The sequence below is a fragment of the Schistocerca piceifrons genome, chromosome 2, assembly GCF_021461385.2.
Source record: "Schistocerca piceifrons isolate TAMUIC-IGC-003096 chromosome 2, iqSchPice1.1, whole genome shotgun sequence".
Classification (NCBI taxonomy): domain Eukaryota; kingdom Metazoa; phylum Arthropoda; class Insecta; order Orthoptera; family Acrididae; genus Schistocerca; species Schistocerca piceifrons.
In genome coordinates, this window is record NC_060139.1 from 72,265,133 (window position 1) to 72,286,676 (window position 21,544).

At 45.2% G+C, this 21,544-nt stretch overlaps 1 protein-coding gene across 1 annotated transcript in view; it reads right to left on the reverse strand.

The window, feature by feature from the left end:
- Positions 1 to 21,544, reverse strand: part of LOC124775156 (protein artichoke) — a gene marked incomplete at its 5' end in the record, with an annotated part of 177,926 nt that overhangs the window by 86,245 nt on the left and 70,137 nt on the right. The window contains one exon of the mRNA XM_047249996.1: positions 10,022 to 10,339. Coding sequence (XP_047105952.1) covers positions 10,022 to 10,339 — 318 coding nt within the window. The remainder of the gene's footprint in view (positions 1 to 10,021; positions 10,340 to 21,544) is intronic.

A 21,544-nucleotide genomic window follows, 5' to 3' on the forward strand; every position in this document is an offset into this window, starting at 1 on the left:
CTTGCTTCATACGTTTGCACCAGACTGAGCCTTCTGGCTGTGAACATTCTCTACTAAAGAGTAGACACAGATGGCGCTCTGGCAACTATGCTACTACGCTATATGTTGGCAGAAGACGTTGAAATCATTATCACTAAACCCACTATCCCCCCAGGTACCAAATCGGATCAAAATCAACATCTTTCCAGGTATATTATTTTTTTTTCTGCCAGCATATATTCATATGGTGGTTATGGGAACTCGAGCAACCCGAGCTGCATCTGCACAGAACGATTAACTGCAGTATCGATAGGCCAAGATCGTGCTGGTGTCGAAATCTGACACGTGCTGTTAAACGCTTCTCCTTCTTACACCGTTCAGAATATGATCTTTTACGAAACAACCAACATTCACATCCGATTTCTGGATGATAAACACGTAATATTTCGTTCTATACAGGATGTAGGTGCATTATTCCTACTTAATATGTGTGGCGATGATTGCCGAGTTCAATTTCCTCGTGTTATGCTTTGATCACGAACACGAGGATCTTAGGTTTTCAGTTACTAAGATATTCAGAAGATCTTTGAGTTATAAAGCAGAACCCTGATGCACATTTTTGAGTTATTATCTGTACCGTACACTATCAACCTGCTCAACCGAGAAGGACAAATTCTGCTAATGGAAACGTCTACAGAGTGTTCGAACTGCCAATTTTCATGCCGTCGACAATCAAATACACTTCGAAAACGACAGCAACAGTCGTAAATACACTGAGCTCACAGAAGTCATGGGATGCCTCCTGAAATCGAGTCGGACCTCCTTGTGGCCTTCAGTAGTGCAACAACTAGACGTGACATGGACTCAACAAGTCTTTGGCAGTTCTCTCCAGAAATAATGAACCATTCTGCCTCTTTAGCCACCCGTAACTGCGAAAGAACTGCCGGTGCAGGATTTTGTACACAAACTGACCTTTCGATTATGTCTCATAAATATTCGATACGATTCATGTTTGCCGACCTGGGTGGCCAAAGAATTCACTCGAATTGTCCAGAATGTTCTTCAAACCAATCACGAACAAATGTGGCTCGGTGACATGGTACATGGTCATCCATAAAAATTCCGTCGTTGCTTGGGAACGTGAAGTCTATGAGTCGATGCAAATGGATAGTCGCCGAACAGTACCATTTCCAGACGATGATGGGCATAGTTGGACCAGAGGATCCAGTTCATTCCATGTAAACGCAGCACAAACCATTATGGAACCACAACCAGGAGCCCTGGGTTAGATTTTAGGTACTGCCAGAGATTTTTCCTTGACGGTGGGTCTGGAACAGAACGCCACTTGAGGAGCCGTCTGAATAAGTAGCAGCACCAGGTCTGCCAACCGATAATGGCCGGGAGAGCGGTTGCTGACCCCACACGCTCCATACCGCATCTTGATTATGCCATTGGCTGAAGGATAACACGGCGGTCGATCGGGACAGAACAGCCTGTCTGTGGCAAGAAGACTGATGCTTATAAGTGTATGGGAAGAATAACTGTCCTCATAAAACCGGAATTAAAACCAATAACTACAACTATCAAACAGGAACAAACATACTTGACAAAACGAAACACATTGCAATAATATCAACCGACTTCCAACCGAACAAAACAGGCATTGATATAATAGATGAAACAGGCGAGCTGATCACTCGGAGGAAAGATGATAAACCACTAGTTATTGCCGGAGACTTAAACTGCAGAATGGATATACAAAACTAGAATGGTTGTGAGAGGTCAATGACTAAGGAATTTATACCTAGCGCACTCGAGCAGTTGTAATTTCGATGGATTGCTCATGCGCTGCCTGCGATATGAAAGCTATAATAGAATCGCAGACCAGACGTTGTCGGCTGCAGTAGGAGCTGTGTCGGAAGTAGTGGTGGTAGCTCGCAGTCGGGCGGTTGTGCCGGTTGTGCCTGAGTGATGTAGTATAAGGTAAAAACAGCCGCGCGCATATGTAATTTGTTACAACTAAATTTGTACCATTGTCATATCAAGTCCCACGTAAATGTTTTTAAAAATCTTTTAATAATAATCTTTCTTATAAAATTAACTTTTGACAATCATTCATCTGAATTTAAACAATTTACTAATTTCTCCAATCCATGGTCATCCCGATTATCGTAAAGAAAAATCAGTTGTTTCTTTTTATACATGACAAATCTAGCGGCCAGCATTGCACTGGGCGGTGCCAGAAAAATTGCTTATGGGAGCAGGTATATATACATGCGTTATCCGGCGACTTCATTGAGGTAAGAATTTTCAATTTATTCAGAATGATCTTTCAGGGACATGCGCAGCACTGCTGACGTCCAAATTTGCCAGTTTAGATTCACAGTCAGTTATTGAAAGGCTATATATGAGTCACATGTTTTATTGGGAGGTTAGTCACGTTATTACTCCGAGGTTACGGAATAATAAACTTTTGGGAGGTTACACTTGATGTGAATGTTATAAGTATAATTATATATATTTTTTCTGTTGGGAGGTTACAAGGTAAAAAAAAATAGACTTTGCGATCTTAAGGGGACCAACCAGAGGTAGTTTTAACACCTGTCTGGACAACGAACGACATATTACTTCGGGAAGATATCTCTTTGGAAATACGTATCAAGGGAGAATGGTGAAAAGCGCAAGAAAAGGAGGAACAAGCACTTTCGAGTGCAACAGACTTCGTGAAAATGGAAGCAAAATGACATGATATAAAAAAATTGAAATCCTAATAAACAACGCGCGACTGGAGGAAGCAAAAAAAGCGTTAGGATAACTTCTAAGACGAGCCGCCGATCGCGGGGAGAAAAGAAGAGCCAAAAAATGGTTCGACGTGGAGTGTTACGGGATAAGAAAAGATCTAGTAGGAAGCCTACGACAACTAAAACTGTCGCAGAGAACCCTACACTCCTCAGGACTTACGTCAAAAAGCGATATATGTGTAAGAAAACTCTTAAATTTCAGAGAGAACATTCTGACAAAGAGAAGGAAATGAACTAGTGGAGGAAGCCACAAGGGATCCATATATTCCACTACGCCCCAGAAAACGAGCAGAAACGCATTATATCAATGTGAAAGAATGGGAGAATCAGTTCGACAACATACCGAACAGGGAAGGATTAAAAGGCAGACCGGATAGTAGATAGGAACCCGTCCTGTTGGCCACAGAAGAGGTCAAAGATTCCATTACCAGAACCACGACCAAAAAAGGTGCAGGCCCTGACAGACTGTTTAGTGAAATTGTAAAAAGCAAAGCCAAAACACTAACGCCCATGTGTACAGATCTCTATAATAAGTGCAGAGACCAGACTCCATTTCAGAACAGTGGAGACAATTAATAATAAAAGCTCTCTATGAGGGGAAAGGAGACCCTCGAAGGACCCTAGCAAATACAGAGTCATAGCACTAGAAAACTTACCTTTCAAAATATTCACAAAAATAATAACGGAGCGATTAAAGCCAACAATTGACGAACACTTCCCTGAAAGCCAAATGGTAATCAGGAAAGAAAGATCAACTTGTCCTCAACAGAGCTCCTGCTAAAGAGCATACGGGAAGCCCTTGAAGATAGAGGAAAGTTTTGTATAGTATTTATAGACTTGAAAAAAGCTTTTGACTTTATAAATAAAAGTTAGTAAAAAACAGAGATACTAGAAGAAACCCCATGTGAAAAGATCACATGGACACAGATCATAATCGCAATACTGTGACAGAATGAAATAACAATGTCGGTCATCCTCTCCCTATCGGAGCCGACACTCCAGTCAAATGGGGAACTTCAGGGAGACCCATCGAATCCTCTGTTATTTATCCTTGAAGCGGAAGAAGTAGTAAGAATATCCCAAGGGAGGTGTAGTCTCATAAGCATATGCAGATGATAATGTAATAGGCTCAACGGAAATTACAAAGCAACAAGAAACGATAAATGATTTGGAAGATTGGTGTGGCAAACACGGCTTCGAAATAAATGTGGTTAAACCTGAAATGTTGGTGCTGAGAAATGGAGGAAGAGCACCCGCATCGGCTGAGATCCTCATACAGGAGAGAAAGGAAAACTGAAAATCGGAGCAGACTTCAAGTACCTAGGGTTCACGACAGAAACAAGTGCAAAATGTTTCACAAAACATGTAACAGAGAAAGCAATGCAACGAATACTGGATATCCAGGAAATAGAACACAGTAGATGCCCCAGCCTAGAGACCGCAATGGCACTGTTCGGAGTCAAAACCTCGCCAGTACTGACGTACGGCATAGAAATCATCGGACTACATCTCACAGTGAAAAATCTAACGACATTAGAACGAGTAAAGGCGAGCTATATGAAGAGAGCGATCGGGGTGTCCAAAAGTACATGATTCAGACTCATGTACCTGCTGGCGAGGGAATCCTTCCTCACTATAGACCTAGGAACGAACCTGATGCTACCCAACACCAGCACTTCGGAAAGTCTACTTAAAAACATGAAGGGAGAAAGGGTAGACATGCCTCCAGAATTTTGCAGCATAGGGACCACGGCAAACCAAACACGGACAAAGGAAAATTTCAAAATGAGACACATGATCACCAGAATGGCAGTCCACGATTTCCACCACTGTATTTGGAATACCACGAACCAGATGCAATGTACGAGTATGAACTGTGTCATCAAATGTGCAAACGTTACCACATAAAACGCAGTACCAAAAGCACACGATCAGTAAGTGACTATGGAAACCACAATCTGTAAAATTTATAATTTAGTGTATTATTCTAATTGTTGTTTGAACTTGTATGGATACTTGATTGCAACAAACGTATTATTGTTATTATTATCACACTACTGGTCATTAAAATTATTACACCACGAAGATGACGTGCTACAGACGCGAAATTTAACCGACAGGAAGACGATGCTGTGATATGCAAATGATTGACTTTTCAGAGCATTCACACAAGGTTGGCGCCGGTCGCGACACCTACAACGTGCTGACATGAGGAAAGTTTCCAACCGATTTCTCATACACAAACAGCAGTTGACCGGTGTTGCCTGGTGAAACGTTGTTGTGATGCCTCGTGTAAGGAGGAGAAATGCGTACCGTCATGTTTCCAACTTTGATAAAGGTCGGATTGTAGCCTGTCGCGATTGCGGATTATCGTATCGCGACATTGCTGCTCGCGTTGGTCGAGATCCAGTGACTGTTAGCAGAATATGGAATCGGTGGGTTCAGGAGACCAATACGGAACGCCGTGGTGGGTCACAACGGCCCCGTATCACTAGTAGTCGAGATGACAGGCAGCTTATCCGCATGGCTGTAACGGAAGGTGCAGCCACGTCTCGATCCCTGAGTCAACAGCTGGGGACGTTTGAAAGACAGCAACCATCTGCATGAACAGTTCGACGACGTTTGCAGCAGCATGGACTTTCAGCTCGGACACCATGGCTGCGGTTACCCTTGACGCTGCATCACAGACTGGAGCGCCTGCGATGGTGTACTCAACGACGAACCTGGGTGCACGAATGTCTAAACGTCATTTTTTCTGATGAATCCACGTTCTGTTTACAGAATCATGATGGTTCAAAAATGGTTCAAATGGCTCTGAGCACTATGGGCTTTAACTTCTGAGATCATCAGTCCCCTATAACTTAGAACTACTTAAACCTAACTAACCTAAGGACATGACACACATCCATGCCCGAGGCAGGATTCGAACCTGCGACCGTAGCGGTCGCGCGATTCCAGACTGTAGCGTCTAGAACCGCTCGGCCACACTGGGTGGTCATCATGATGGTTGCATCCGTGTTTGGGGACATCGCGGTGAACGCACATTGGAAGCGTGTATTCGTCATCGCCATACTGAGGTATCACCCGGCGTGATGGTATGGGGTGCCACTGGTTACACGTCTCGGTCACGTCTTGTTCGCATTGACGGCACTTTGAACATTGGAAGTTACATTTCAGATGTGTTACGGCCCGTGGCTCTACCCTTCAGCCGGCCGCTGTGGCCGAGCGGTTCTAGGCGCTTCAGTCTGGAACCGCGCGACCGCTACGGTCGCAGGTTCGAATCCTGCCTAGGGTATGGATATGTGTGATGTCCTTAGGTTAGTTAGGTTTAAGTAGTTCTAAGTTCTCGGGGACTGATGACCTCAGATGTTAAGTCCCATAGAGCTCAGAGCCATTTTTTCTACCCTTCATTCGATCCCTGCGAAACTCTACATTTGAGCAGGATAACCATGGACCTTGCCGTTGGTGGGGAGGCTTGCGTGCCTCAGCGATACAGATAGCCGTACCGTAGGTACAACCACAACGGAGGGGTATCTGTTGAGAGGCCAGACAAACGTGTGGTTCCTGAAGAGGGGCAGCAGCCTTTTCAGTAGTTGCAAGGACAGCAGTCTGGATGATTGACTGATCTGGCCTTGTAACAACAACCAAAACGGCCTTGCTGTGCTGGTACTGCGAACGGCTGAAAGCAAGGGGAAACTACATCCATAATTTTTCCCGAGGGCATGCAGCTTTACTGTATGATTAAATGATGATGGCGTCCTCTTGGGTAAAATATTCCGGAGGTAAAATAGTCCCCCATTCGGATCTCCGGGCGGGGACTACTCAAGAGGATGTCGTTATCAGGAGAAAGAAAACTGGCGTTCTACGGATTGGAGCGTGGAATGTCAGATCCCTTAATCGGGCAGGTAGGTTAGAAAATTTAAAAAGGGAATTGGATAGGTTAAAGTTAGATATTGTGGGAATTAGTGAAGTTCGGTGGCAGGAGGAACAAGACTTCTGGTCAGGTGACTACAGGGTTATAAACACAAAGTCAAATAGGGGTAATGCAGGAGTAGGTTTAATAATGAATAGGAAAATAGGAATTCGGGTAAGCTACTACAAACAGCATAGTGAACGCATTATTGTGGCCAAGATAGATACGAAGCCCACACCTGCTACAGTAGTACAAGCTTATATGCCAACTAGATCTGCAGATGACGAAGAAATTGAAGAAATGTATGATGAAATAAAAGAAATTATTCAGATAGTGAAGGGAGACGAAAATTTAATAGTCATGGGTGACTGGAATTCGAGTGTAGGAAAAGGGAGAGAAGGAAACGTAGTAGGTGAATATGGATTGGGGCTAAGAAATGAAAGAGGAAGCCGCCTGATAGAATTTTGCACAGAGCACAACTTAATCATAGCTAACACTTGGTTTAAGAATCATGATAGAAGGTTGTATACATGGAAGAACCCTGGAGATACTAAAAGGTATCAGATAGATTATATAATGGTAAGACAGAGATTTAGGAACCAGGTTTTAAATTGTAAGACATTTCCAGGGGCAGATGTGGACTCTGACCACAATCTATTGGTTATGACCTGTAGATTAAAACTGAAGAAACTGCAAAAAGGTGGGAATTTAAGGAGATGGGACCTGGATAAACTGAAAGAACCAGAGGTTCTAGAGAGTTTCAGGGTGAGCATTAGGGAACGATCGACAGAAATGGGGGAAAGAAATACAGTAGAAGAAGAATGGGTAGCTTTGAGGGATGAAATAGAGAAGGCAGCAGAGGATCACGTAGGTAAAAAGACGAGGGCTAGTAGAAATCCTTGGGTAACAGAAGAAATATTGAATTTAATTGATGAAAGGAGAAAATATAAAAATGCAGTAAATGAAGCAGGCAAAAAGGAATACAAACGTCTCAAAAATGAGATCGACAGGAAGTGCAAAATGGCTAAGCAGGGATGGCTAGAGGACAAATGTAAGGATGTAGAGGCTTCTCTCACTAGGGGTAAGATAGATACTGCCTACAGGAAAATTAAAGGGACCTTTGGAGACAAGAGAACCACATGTATGAACATCAAGAGCTCAGATGGAAACCCAGTTCTAAGCAAAGAAGGGAAAGCAGAAAGGTGGAAGGAGTATATAGAGGGTCTATACAAGGGCGATGCACTTGAGGACAATATTATGGAAATGGAAGAGGAAGTAGATGAAGATGAAATGGGAGATACGATACTGCGTGAAGAGTTTGACAGAGCACTGAAGGACCTGAGTCGAAACAAGGCCCCCGGAGTAGACAACATTCCATTGGAACTACTGACGGCCTTGGGAGAGCCAGTCCTGACAAAACTCTACCATCTGGTGAGCAAGATGTATGAAACAGGCGAAATACCCTCAGACTTCAAGAAGAATATAATAATTCCAATCCCAAAGAAAGCAGGTGTTGACAGATGTGAAAATTACCGAACAATCAGTTTAATAAGCCACAGCTGCAAAGTACTAACACGAATTCTTTGCAGACGAATGGAAAAACTAGTAGAAGCTGACCTCGGGGAAGATCAGTTTGGATTCCGTAGAAATACTGGAACACGTGAGGCAATACTGACCTTACGACTTATCTTAGAAGAAAGATTAAGGAAAGGCAAACCTACGTTTCTAGCATTTGTAGACTTAGAGAAAGCTTTTGACAATGTTGACTGGAATACTCTCTTTCAAATTCTAAAGGTGGCAGGGGTAAAATACAGGGAGCGAAAGGCTATTTACAACTTGTACAGAAACCAGATGGCAGTTATAAGAGTTGAGGGACATGAAAGGGAAGCAGTGGTTGGGAAGGGAGTAAGACAGGGTTGTAGCCTCTCCCCGATGTTATTCAATCTGTATATTGAGCAAGCAGTAAAGGAAACAAAAGAAAAATTTGAAGTAGGTATTAAAATCCATGGAGAAGAAATAAAAACTTTGAGGTTCGCCGATGACATTGTAATTCTGTCAGAGACAGCAAAGGACTTGGAAGAGCAGTTGAACGGAATGGATGGTGTCTTGAAGGGAGGATATAAGATGAACATCAACAAAAGCAAAACGAGGATAATGGAATGTAGTCGAGTTAAGTCGGGTGATGCTGAGGGTATTAGATTAGGAAATGAGACACTTAAAGTAGTAAAGGAGTTTTGCTATTTGGGGAGCAAAATAACTGATGATGGACGAAGTAGAGAGGATATAAAATGTAGACTGGCTATGGCAAGGAAAGCGTTTCTGAAGAAGAGAAATTTGTTAACTTTGAGTATAGATTTAAGTGTCAGGAAGTTATTTCTGAAAGTATTTGTATGGAGTGTAGCCATGTATGGAAGTGAAACATGGACGGTAAATAGTTTGGACAAGAAGAGAATAGAAGCTTTTGAAATGTAGTGCTACAGAAGAATGCTGAAGATTAGATGGGTAGATCACATAACTAATGAGGAAGTATTGAATAGGATTGGGGAGAAGAGAAGTTTGTGGCACAACTTGACCAGAAGAAGGGTTCGGTTGGTAGGACATGTTCTGAGGCATCAAGGGATCACCAATTTAGTATTTGAGGGCAGCGTGGAGGGTAAAAATCATAGGGGGAAACCAAGAGATGAATACACTAAGCAGATTCAGAAGGATGTAGGTTGCAGTAGGTACTGGGAGATGAAGAAGCTTGCACAGGATAGAGTAGCATGGAGAGCTGCATCAAACCAGTCTCAGGACTGAAGACCACAACAACAACAACAATGCACGTCCGTATGTTGCATGTCCCGTACGGGCCTTTCTGGATACAGGAAATGTTTCTACTGCTGCACTGGCCAGCACATTCTCCAGATCTCTCACCAACTGAAAACGTCTGGTCAATTATGGGCGAGCAACTGGCTCGTCACAATACGCCAGTCACTACTCTGGATGAACTGTGGTATCGTGTTGAAGTTGAATGGGCAGCTGTACCTGTACACGCCATCCAAACTCTGTTTGATGCCCAGTCGCATCAAAGCCGTTATTACGGCCAGAGTTGGTTGTTCTGGGTACTGATTTCTCAGGATCTTTGGACCCAAATTGTGTGAAAATGTAATGACATATCAGTTCTAGTATAATTCATGTGCATGTCTTCTTGGTGTAGCTATTTTAATGGCCAGTAGTGTCATTATTGTTATTATTATAAATGTATTCTATCAGACTGGTTCCACATCGTAGAGCGACATCATGTGCACTGAGGGTGCAGGTGACTGCGGTGAGGTGGACAGGTGCGCACCTTGAGGGCGGGCAGGTCCCAGAAGGGGGCGTCGACGGCGCCGGCCAGCGAGTTGTTGCGCAGGCGGAGCTCCCGCAGCGCGGGCAGGGCGCGCAGCGCGCCGCGGTGCAGGCGGCGCAGCCCGTTGCGCTCGAGGTGCAGCTGCTCGAGCGCGCCGTGGCCGTGCAGCGCGCCGCCCTCCAGCTCCGACACGCGGTTGCCGCTCGCGTCCAGGAAGCGCAGCCGCGGCAGCTGCGACAGCGCCGACCGCAGCTCGCTCGCCGACGACAGCTGGTTGCCCTCCAGGTACAGCTCCTCCACGCCCGCCTTCCCCGAGCCCTGATCGCAAAACGAATCCCTGCATCACCCGAGAGTGTCGATATACATTCTAGCATATCCAAATCAATAAAATGCTATCTGTTTCTCCTCTGTGTTCCGCAGGTGGTAAGAGGTGGTATGTAAAAGTTACCAAAATTATCTTCTTCTTCCTCCAGGCCTATCCTCAGGGTTGACATGTTGATTCACATCTGTTTATGTGTGTGGTAGTGGGCGGTAAGATGCCCTTCCCGACGCCACCACTTTCCACTGACACAGAACATACGTACCCCATCTGTCCACATCGATTGTTATCTCAGCTGCAAGTATGAGAACATTTTAGAAATGTTTCCGAATCGTGTAAATTAGGCAGCATTTGGGTATCAGTCCAGTATAGTTGGATGTGGGGAACCGCCAAAAAAACCACATCCAGGCTGGTCGGCACACTGACCCTGGTATCGGGCCGCGCGGGTGTTGAATGCCCGCCGGAAGAAACGGATCTCGTTGGCCGATAGACGGTGGTGTCGCCGCAGCACTGCTCTCGCCTAGTGAGTGCGCCACCATCTCGCCACGTGAATACACCGGCCAATAGTGTCACTTGCAGTAAGTGTAAATACACTGCACATCGACCCCTCACTCTCCTCAATGACTCCACCTAACACATTACCCTCAGTGTCTTCTTCCCCTCCCTCACCATTACCTGCGCCACCAGCTACATCTGCTCCACTGCTCCTCTTCCCTATGACTTCATCTCCCACATTGACCGCACCTTCTCCACCTAAGTCGTTTTCACCAACATCAACATCCATAGGCGCTCCCCTGCTGCCCTTTGGCGGTGGCATCCGTTCCTCCCCACAAACCGAAGCCATCTTCCTCTCCCCCAGTACACCCATCCCAAAAGTGACACCACCCCTGATGTTGTCACTGACTCCACCAACCTCCTTGGGCATATCGCTGTTGACATCCTAGACCCCACAGGTAGCGACCACCTCCTCGTCCTTCTCGCCATAACATCTACTCACCACCCCTTGTGGCTCCCCACCCTGCATCCCCTCCCAAGGTAGTCCATGACTACCATTGTGCCAACTGGATTGCCTACTGGGAATCCATCGCCACCCAGGTCGAAAGCCTTCTCTTACCATCCTGATGACATCATCCACACCTCATCCTTCCTCCAGCAGGCCATTACTAACGTCATAGAGGCCCATGTTCCTACCAAAATCATCCACCCCACTGTCCCACTCTCCCTCTGCATGCTGTCCTCCTCTCCCACAAATCCTGCTGCCTCTATCGCTCCTTCCTGCACACTCGTGACAGGGATACACTCCTATGCCACTGGAAAATACAGCAACACGTCCAGAACCTTATTACAGCAAAGAAACGCCGGGACTGGCGCCAGACTTGTACACAACTCACCACCACCCTCCCTATCAACTCCTCCAAATACTGCCCGCCTTCCATCACCTTACTCGTTCCCATTCTGCACCCCATTACCCCCTTCTCCATAACGACTGACCCCTTTCTGACAACCTCAGTAAGGCCAACCACTTTGCTTCCCACCTTTCAGAGGTCTTCTCCATCCCTGATGATCCCCACTTTCATTATTCTCTTTTCCCCAGCATCATGGAACTCACTGATGCCTCGGTCGCTCCATTTGCTCCTAATCTCCAGTACTTGGGGCAGTTGCCCCCTCTGACATTAACACTCCAGTCACAGCACAAGACATTACACTTATCCTCTGATCAAAACGCAACTGTGTCACCTGTCCCCTTGCCAATCTATACAACGTCATCCTCTCTACCGGCTTCTACCCTGACCTGTGGAACACTTCTCGCATCCTCTCATTCCTCAAACCCAACAAACCCACTTTCATTTTCTCTTCCTATCATACCATCTGCCTCACCTCTGTCTTCAGTAAGGTTTCGAATCCATCCTCTCCCATAGTATCCATCGCCACCTCAATCAACACCACATCCTCCCCCTACCCAGTGTGGCTTCCGACGCTCCTTCTCTGCCAAAGACCAAATCCTTAACCACATCCATCTCCTTTCCCTCCAACTTAACTCCCATTGCTCTGTCATTTTTGTTTCCCACAATCTCCAAAATCCCTATGACTGTATATGGCATCCCTGTCTCCTCTTTAAACTCCAAACCTAGTCCTGCCTATCAATTTTGTCCATTTGGTCACTTCCTTTCTCTCACACTGTCCTTTCTATGTCACCCTCCCAACAACTACTCCTGCCTCTTTTATCCCACTGCTGGCGTTCCCCAGGGCTCCATCCCCTCCCCTCCTCCTCTATCTCCTGTACACTGTAGATATACCCAAGCCACCCTGACCTGTCCAACTCATCCAAAATACTGATGACACCGCCTTCCTGGCTCTCTATCCTACCCTTCAATCTGCAATAGTCCCAGCACACCCTTCAAACCCACCTTGATCAGTTCACCACTTGGTGTAACCAGTGGTTCCCTCGTATCAACCCCTCCAAAATCCAGGCAATCATCATAGGCCATACCACCCACTACTTCTGTCTCCATGATTTCTACCGCACCATTTATGATCGTCCCATCCAGCTTTCTCCCACCCTGAGAACCTTTGCCTCACCCTTGACCATCACCTCATCTGGAGTTCTCATCCACTGACCATCCAGCAGAAAGCCCATTTCTGAAACTCCAGTCTGGCTGGACATGGGGATTGCATCCTTCCATCTTCCTCCATACCTACGAATCCCTCATTCGCCCTGTCCTATGTTATGCCAGCATTGCCTGGATCTCCGCCCCCCCCCCCCCTCCCTGCTTTTATAAGGCTTTCCAAATCCTTGAATGCCATGTGCTCTGCCTTACCTTCCTTCCACCACAAGACTCCTGTATGACCTCATCCCCTTCCCCCACCTCTTCCTTTTTCTCCAACACCTCTGCATCCTTTACACTGTCTGCAGACTTGATTCCCCTCACTCCCTTGTTTCCTCCTTCCTCTTCGTCCCCTGTCCATTGCTGCACCTCTATCGCTGTATCCCTCCCTCTCTCCACCTCCACACCCTCCATCTCCTTCATCAGGGCAATTTCCAGCACCTCCCTCTCCCAGATACTGAACTTTGCTGTGACATCTACCCTTCCTACCAACTATAGCCTGGCCTTGTTCCCCTCCCCCCCTCCCCAGGGCTCCCCTTCACCCACTCCCTTCCTTGTCCCAGAGCAGATTTCCCTCCTTCCCCCTGAGTCCCTCCCCCCCCCCCCCATCCTCAGCTGTTTTCCTCTCCCGTCCCTTCCCTCCCCAGCCCTCCTTTGGCTTGCCCCCAACTCATCCCCCTTTCTCTCCCCTCCTTCTCGCCTCCTTTTACCTTCTCCCTTTCCCCCCCTCCTCCCCCATGGCAGATCCTCCCAGGTGTTTACTCAATAGCAAGTATGCTGCATTTGTGTTGTGTTCGGTGCCATTATACAGTGTCACTTAGTTATGTGGTTTTAATTTGTGCTCGACCTGACACTTTAAAAAAACATTAAAAAGCATTTAACGTTATTCTTCACTTGGTCTTCATTTTTATGTTAAGTGATTCTTCCGTCCATCTCTTATTTGTAAAACAACTTCATAATTATAAATGAAAAGCACAGTTTTTATTTTCTTACTCAATTTTCGACTTGGAGAATACAACTGTTGTGAACAACACTGATGAAGGTGGAACCCATCAAAAATAAAGTATGGACACTAAGTCTTCTTTCACAGTGCAGTGACAAGGCAATTAAAAATGTTAAAGTTCCTAGTAAATAAATGTAAAGGGAACAAACCAGACAAAATATTAACGCTAAACTCGAAAAATCAGTGTCTATTTAATAAATTAAATTAAATTAGCTATCCCAATAAAACAAAATTTGTACGTGACAAGAATATTGAAGAGCAGCTTGAAGAGGTCTTTCATACGGAGACTACAGAAACAGAGTAAAAGACAGAAATGACATTTGATACAACAGTGTTATATAGAGTACAGAATCACAATAAAATAAATAAATATAGGTAAGACGGAGGAACAGAATGGCTGAGGTGAAGAAGTATTCTTCCAGTCCGACAAGAACTGCTTAGCTTGAAAGACATAGCCATAAATCCAACTTTAATCTCCAGCCACAGCCTTTGAAACGCAGTCTGGATCATCTTGAAGCAGTTGTTTAAGGTCCCTTCAGACTTCCACGAGATGTTGCTATAGATCGTCTTCCCATGTTCAATTCTTCTGTTAAAAGACGTTCACGTGTATCACAACTTATTCAGAGGGTGTTTTAGAGGTCTTGGATTGTCTGTTCACGGTCTCACAGAATCAGACCCATCATTTTCTAAACATTTACCGGTGCGGCCCACTGGAAGTGTCATGATCAGTCCACGTTTATCCGCTTCTGAAACGTCACTGCTCTATGCCTGACCTAGAGCGTTGCCTTCAAAGGGTCCCTTCAATATTTGTTGCATTTCTGCACCAAATTTCCCAAGCTTAAAATAAAGCTTTGTATAGACATGCTGCTCTTTCAGGTCAGCCACCGCAAAACTGCTAACTCACAAACACGACAATGGAAATACGCTTACCTACGAATAACCACATCAGTCAGGTTGCAGCTACTTGCCATCCTGGTTCAAGAAGGTTTTATAAGGAGTCACCGAAGGATATTTCAGTGCACTTGTAATATTTTGCAAGAAAAATTCGAATTCAAGAACTTTTGGATACCGCCCTGCATTTATACAGTACTTGACAGTATTGTCGAAGACCACTGATGTATTACCTTGTTTAAGCTTGTAAGTAGGCTGTTTAGGTTTTTATGTTGGTAACGCCACGTAGCGCTCTATATGAAAATCATTGACTGTGCTGTGTGAAGTCCGTGATTGGTCTGCATTGCTGGAATATTTGCTATTGTAGTGTTGAGCAGTTGGATGTGAACATGGCGTAGCATTGTGCAGTTGGAGGTGAGCCGCCAGCAGTGGTGGATGTGGGGAGAGAGATGGCAGAATCTTGAGAGTGGACGATCTGGACGTGTGTCCATCAGAAAGAGTAAATTTGTAATACTGGATATCATGAACTGATATATTTATATGATGACTTTTGAACACTATTAAGGTAAATACATTGTTTGTTGTCTATCAAAATCTTTCATTTGCTAACTATGCCTATCAGTAGTTAGTGCCTTCAGCACTTAGAATGTTTTATTTAGCTGCCAGTATTGGCGCTCGCTGTATTGCAGTAGTTCGAGTAACGAAGATTTATGTGAGGTAAGTGATTCATGAAAGATATAGGTTATTGTTAGTCAGGGCCATTCTTTTGTAGGGATTATTGAAAGTCAGATTGCGTTGCGCTAAAAATATTGTCTGTCAGTTTAGTGTTGATAAGAATAAGTAAAGAGCGAAATGTTTGAGTACGTTGAGCTTTGCTCAGCTGTTTGAAAATCAAATAACGTGAGAGGTTTATTAGCACAGTAATTCATAAATTTTTCTAAGGGGGCGTTTAAAGCTAACGCATGACAAGCGAACCCCACAGAAATACAAGCTGATGTTGCCTGAATGGATAATCGTCATGAATATGTAGACCAATGCTATTTATTACCCGAGGCGTAGTGCAGACATATGGAGTGCCTCAGCAAGAGATACTTTGTTGAAAAAAAAGTCGCCACATAGGAGAGACATGTCAATAGTCAGTTCCATCAAAGCAGTGCAGGACACTATTGCAAACAAGATCTTTTTTCAAGTAAGTGAATTTCAACAGAATCACTTTTTGGCCATTTACGCAGTTTCGTGATTGACCCAGAGTACCACGAAATTAGCACGCAAATTGTGACAAGTGGTTGTTTTTATACACATATCATCAAATGCTTTCCACAAACTAGATGAAGCGCAGGACAGTGACGTGTGTGCAAAATCCCAAGGGAGGAAGACAAGAGTATATGTGTGGATTACTGCACATTTCGCCTTCAAACAATTGTGATTGGGGTTCTGGACTCACAGATGTAAGATATGAGTTACGTAGCAGGGCTGCATCTGTCATCATAGGTAAACGCCCAGAAAATCATTTAGTGGTAAGCATAATATCGCTACAATATTCACAAGAGTGTATTGAATACACTTCGTTTGAGGATCATGAAAGGAGGTTGTATACGTGGAAGAGATGAGGAAACATTGGTAGGTTTCAGGTAGATTATATAATGGTAGGACAGCGATTTAGAACAGAGTTTAAACTGCAAAATACACTCCTGGAAATGGAAAAAAGAACACATTGACACCGGTGTGTCAGACCCACCATACTTGCTCCGGACACTGCGAGAGGGCTGTACAAGCAATGATCACACGCACGGCACAGCGGACACACCAGGAACCGCGGTGTTGGCCGTCGAATGGCGCTAGCTGCGCAGCATTTGTGCACCGCCGCCGTCAGTGTCAGCCAGTTTGCCGTGGCATACGGAGCTCCATCGCAGTCTTTAACACTGGTAGCATGCCGCGACAGCGTGGACGTGAACCGTATGTGCAGTTGACGGACTTTGAGCGAGGGCGTATAGTGGGCATGCGGGAGGCCGGGTGGACGTACCGCCGAATTGCTCAACACGTGGGGCGTGAGGTCTCCACAGTACATCGATGTTGTCGCCAGTGGTCGGCGGAAGGTGCACGTGCCCGTCGACCTGGGACCGGACCGCAGCGACGCACGGATGCACGCCAAGACCGTAGGATCCTACGCAGTGCCGTAGGGGACCGCACCGCCACTTCCCAGCAAATTAGGGACACTGTTGCTCCTGGGGTATCGGCGAGGACCATTCGCAACCGTCTCCATGAAGCTGGGCTACGGTACCGCACACCGTTAGGCCGTCCTCCGCTCACGCCCCAACATCGTGCAGCCCGCCTCCAGTGGTGTCGCGACAGGCGTGAATGGAGGGACGAATGGAGACGTGTCGTCTTCAGCGATGAGAGTCGCTTCTGCCTTGGTGCCAATGATGGTTGTATGCGTGTTTGGCGCCGTGCAGGTGAGCGCCACAATCAGGACTGCATACGACCGAGGCACACAGGGCCAACACCCGGCATCATGGTGTGGGGAGCGATCTCCTACACTGGCCGAACACCACTGGTGATCGTCGAGGGGACACTGAATAGTGCACGGTACATCCAAACCGTCATCGAACCCATCGTTCTACCATTCCTAGACTGGCAAGGGAACTTGCTGTTCCAACAGGACAATGCACGTCCGCATGTATCCCGTGCCACCCAACGTGCTCTAGAAGGTGTAAGTCAACTACCCTGGCCATCAAGATCTCCGGATCTGTCCCCCATTGAGCATGTTTGGGACTGGATGAAGCGTCGTCTCACGCGGGCTGCACGTCCAGCACGAACGCTGGTCCAACTGAGGCGCCAGGTGGAAATGGCATGGCAAGCCGTTCCACAGGACTACATCCAGCATCTCTACGATCGTCTCCATGGGAGAATAGCAGCCTGCATTGCTGCGAAAGGTGGATATACACTGTACTAGTGCCGACATTGTGCATGCTCTGTTGCCTGTGTCTATGTGCCTGTGGTTCTGTCAGTGTGATCATGTGATGTATCTGACCCCAGGAATGTGTCAATAAAGTTTCCCCTTCCTGGGACAATGAATTCACGGTGTTCTTATTTCAATTTCCAGGAGTGTATTTCCGAGAGTAGATGTGGACTCTGGTCATAATTCATTAGTTATTAAATGAAGATGAAATAAATTACCTTTGCTTCGTGTCTATGGTCACAAAGTTTTTGTTTTCAGATTACCGTAAGGTTTCGGTCTATAATGACCATCTTCAGATCTGTTTTATGAAAACATGTCCTAATATACTGGCATCGTGAAGTGCTAAACTGGCGACGAGAAATGGTGTCTTTATGATAACACAAGGAAAAGAAAGGAATGATTTACCCCAAACAAAGCACCAACTCCCTACGATGAGCTTTGTGGATCCACAAAATATAATGTTATGCATCTGGTGTAACAGCGACTTTGTGATGTAACCCAAATTACTTACCTGAGGTGTAACCATTACTGCTGAAATTTATCGTCAACATATGAGACATCTTGCAGACGTAGTCCAAGAACAACGACCCGGAAGACTGCGAAAAGTGACAGAGCGCTCCCTCGTTCTGTTAAACTGACGAAAAACGCTACACAATAATTTGGATGGGAAGAAATTCCGCACGCACTTTATTCATCTGACCTTCTGCCCCAGGATTTTCACCTTTCCGCTCTTTATCGAACAATTTTCAAGGAACTTCCTTTCTCGATGAAAATGCGCTCCGAACATGGCTCGTCTCAGAACTACGTGATTTTTACAGTCACGGAATCGAAAAGTTTTTCCAGCCTTGGCAGACTGTTGTAAATAGTGAAGGAGAATATATAATTAATAACAGGGGCACCAGATATAGCGTATCTCCGAATAAATAATATGTCTTTGATTACTAAAGTGTCTGTTATGAGTGTCTGTTGTGTTTATTAAACTTATGAAAAAAACGCTACGAACTTAACCAACCCAGTACCGGTACATGAAAAACTGAAAAATATATGACCTATTCCTAAAATACAGGGTGTACATAAAGTCCGGGAACACTTTCAATTATTTATTGCACAAGAACCGAACAATGTACAGACATATGTCATTTTGAAGGGAAACCATGAAAGTTTTTTTTCATGTATACCGCCACAGCGTAGTCTGGTAATTTGCCGATAGTCAGCGCAAGTCGCAAACGTGGCGAGTTCAGGCGCGGAGCGAGTTTTCGGTGCGTTGGAGTTCGACAAAAACAAGTGTTGCAGCAACGGCTGATGCCTCAGATGCAATCGGACTCTCCGTTCATCTTTCAGCAGGATGGGGCTCCATCCCATTTTCATCGTGAAGTTCGTGGGTACCTGAACACGGAGCTGCCGCATCGATGGATCGGCCGTGCTGCAGAAGGGGACAGCTGTTTCATGAAATGGACTCCCCGATCACCAGATCTCACTCCGTGTGACTTTTTTCTGCGGGGACACTTTAAAGATCAGCTGTGTGTACCACCTCTACCACGTGATGTAGCAGAGCTCCGGGAGAGAATAGGGGAGGCGACTGCCACAGTCGACGATGCCATGCTGGGACGGGTGTGGCAAGAATTCGATTACCTCACTGACGTCTGCCGGGTCACTCATGGTTCGCATATCGAATTTTTGTAAAAAAAACTTTCAGAGTTTCTCTTAAAAATGCAATATGTATGACTTCTGTACAATGTTTAGTTCTTGTGCAATAAATTGAAAGTGTTCCCAGACCTTATGCACCTTGTATTAAGCAAAGGTCTTTATGTACGCAACAAATGAAATGAATAAAAGTGTCGTTTGATAGGGCTAAAAAGTGGTTGGTTTCGTATGGAAGGTGGCTGGAAGACTGTACTGTAGGTACTGGAAATTCCCTGGTAGCTTCCACTCGTGGTTTGCACGACGACATTGGGCTGCGCCCTCGTTGCGTGGAATGAGCTGCACGCAAGTGGTTTCATATATGACTGTAGACACGGTGATACCACTATACAATTCACTTTCGTCATTTAGTGGGTTCCTGAGTCGTGTCTGAAATGAAAGTTTTGGCAGCTGCACGTCGCACGAGTTGTGATGGAGTTAAAGCTTGTTGCGTGGAATCGCTGCATAAGAAAAAAAATAAGAAACGTGCTTCGATTCGTGATTGGATGAAGAAAAGACGTCAGCTCAGTTGTTCAGCATCCTTGCTGAAATAATTTATAACTGAAGATCCAAGAAGTTCTTTTAATTATCGCAGAATGTCACCAGAACTGGTCACGTTTCTTCTAAATAGAGTTAATTATGCGATAAGGAATAAAGATACTGTAATGCATGAAGAATTGTTGCCAGAACTGAAATTGCATATCATATTGCGTGCGTTACAATCGAGAACACTCGGCAAGCTATAAGATACGGTTTTAGTTGATGGTGACACTTTTTCATTAACACCAATAATTATTAACATTAACAGTAATAATTATTAACATTAGCAACAATAATGACTCGAAGCAGGCCGCATTAAGAAGAGAATGGTTTGCAAACTACTCTCTTGAAGATAGATCTGTACAGTGGTAACATTTCAAAATTCTAACATATGTGAACGGGGAGCACTGCAGCGACGTTTTAAACAGATGAATATTAAATAAAGAACGTAGCTACTTGAATTTGTATAGCCTTCCCTCCTGTCAACAACATTGCTTAACAAAGATTTGGCCAACTCGAAAGATGGGATTTTAGTCTTGAAGACGAGAGCATTGGCACAGCTAAAATTACACTTGCTTGTATTTTTCTTAATTCAGTTTTATATGTGCTCCTAACTCAATAACTTTTGCCCTGCAGCTCAAATATTGTCAAACCATGTGTGTTATGATCACACATGATGGTCTTAACAGCAGCAGTATGTTGCTTATTTTTGTAATCAGCATCACTGAAATCCTACAAACACGTATGCAAAGCATAGATATCAATAAAGCGAACGTTATTCTTTGTTCCCCACTTCGTATTTAATTTTGTCTACACTCTTCGAACACACATAATCTCAAAACTCGTGCAACTAGTGTCGTCAAAGTTGGAACACGCCGAAAGTGTTTAGTTTCACCATCGAGTTGCGCAAACAGGCAGCGCGCATGCGTAGTGGCCGGTAGCGCAGTTGCCTGCAACCTAGTGTCGTCATGTAAACTAGGCTTTAAGCCGTCGGCACACGGACCGTGCTGTCGAACGTCAACGTTGAGCGTGCCAAGATCAACGTGCTGCTGAAGGCTCAGGAACGAAGCGACTTGTGCATACGGTACGTGGGCCCAAACGTGGTATACGCGATCGCAACGCACTCCAGCGGCAGTTGAGGGATGGCTTCAAATGGCTCTGAGCACTATGCGACTTAACTTCTGAGGTCATCAGTCGCCTAGAACTTAGAACTAATTAAACCTAACTAACCTAAGGACATCACACACATCCATGCCCGAGGCAGGATTCGAACCTGCGACCGTAGCGATCACTCGGTTTCAGATAGTAGCGCCTAGAACCGCACGGCCACTCCGGCCGGACAAGTTGAGGGATGTTTCTAGTTCGTAAATCACACTGTTTACTCAACGGGCGCGCGTAAAATTCCCACGTTAGCTCTATTAAAATGCACGTTTCCTTCATCGTCCACGTTAAGGAAAGTAGCATGTTCAGTCAATAAGGACACAGGCTTATAAAAGTTCCATTACAAACAGTGTGGTACAAATTT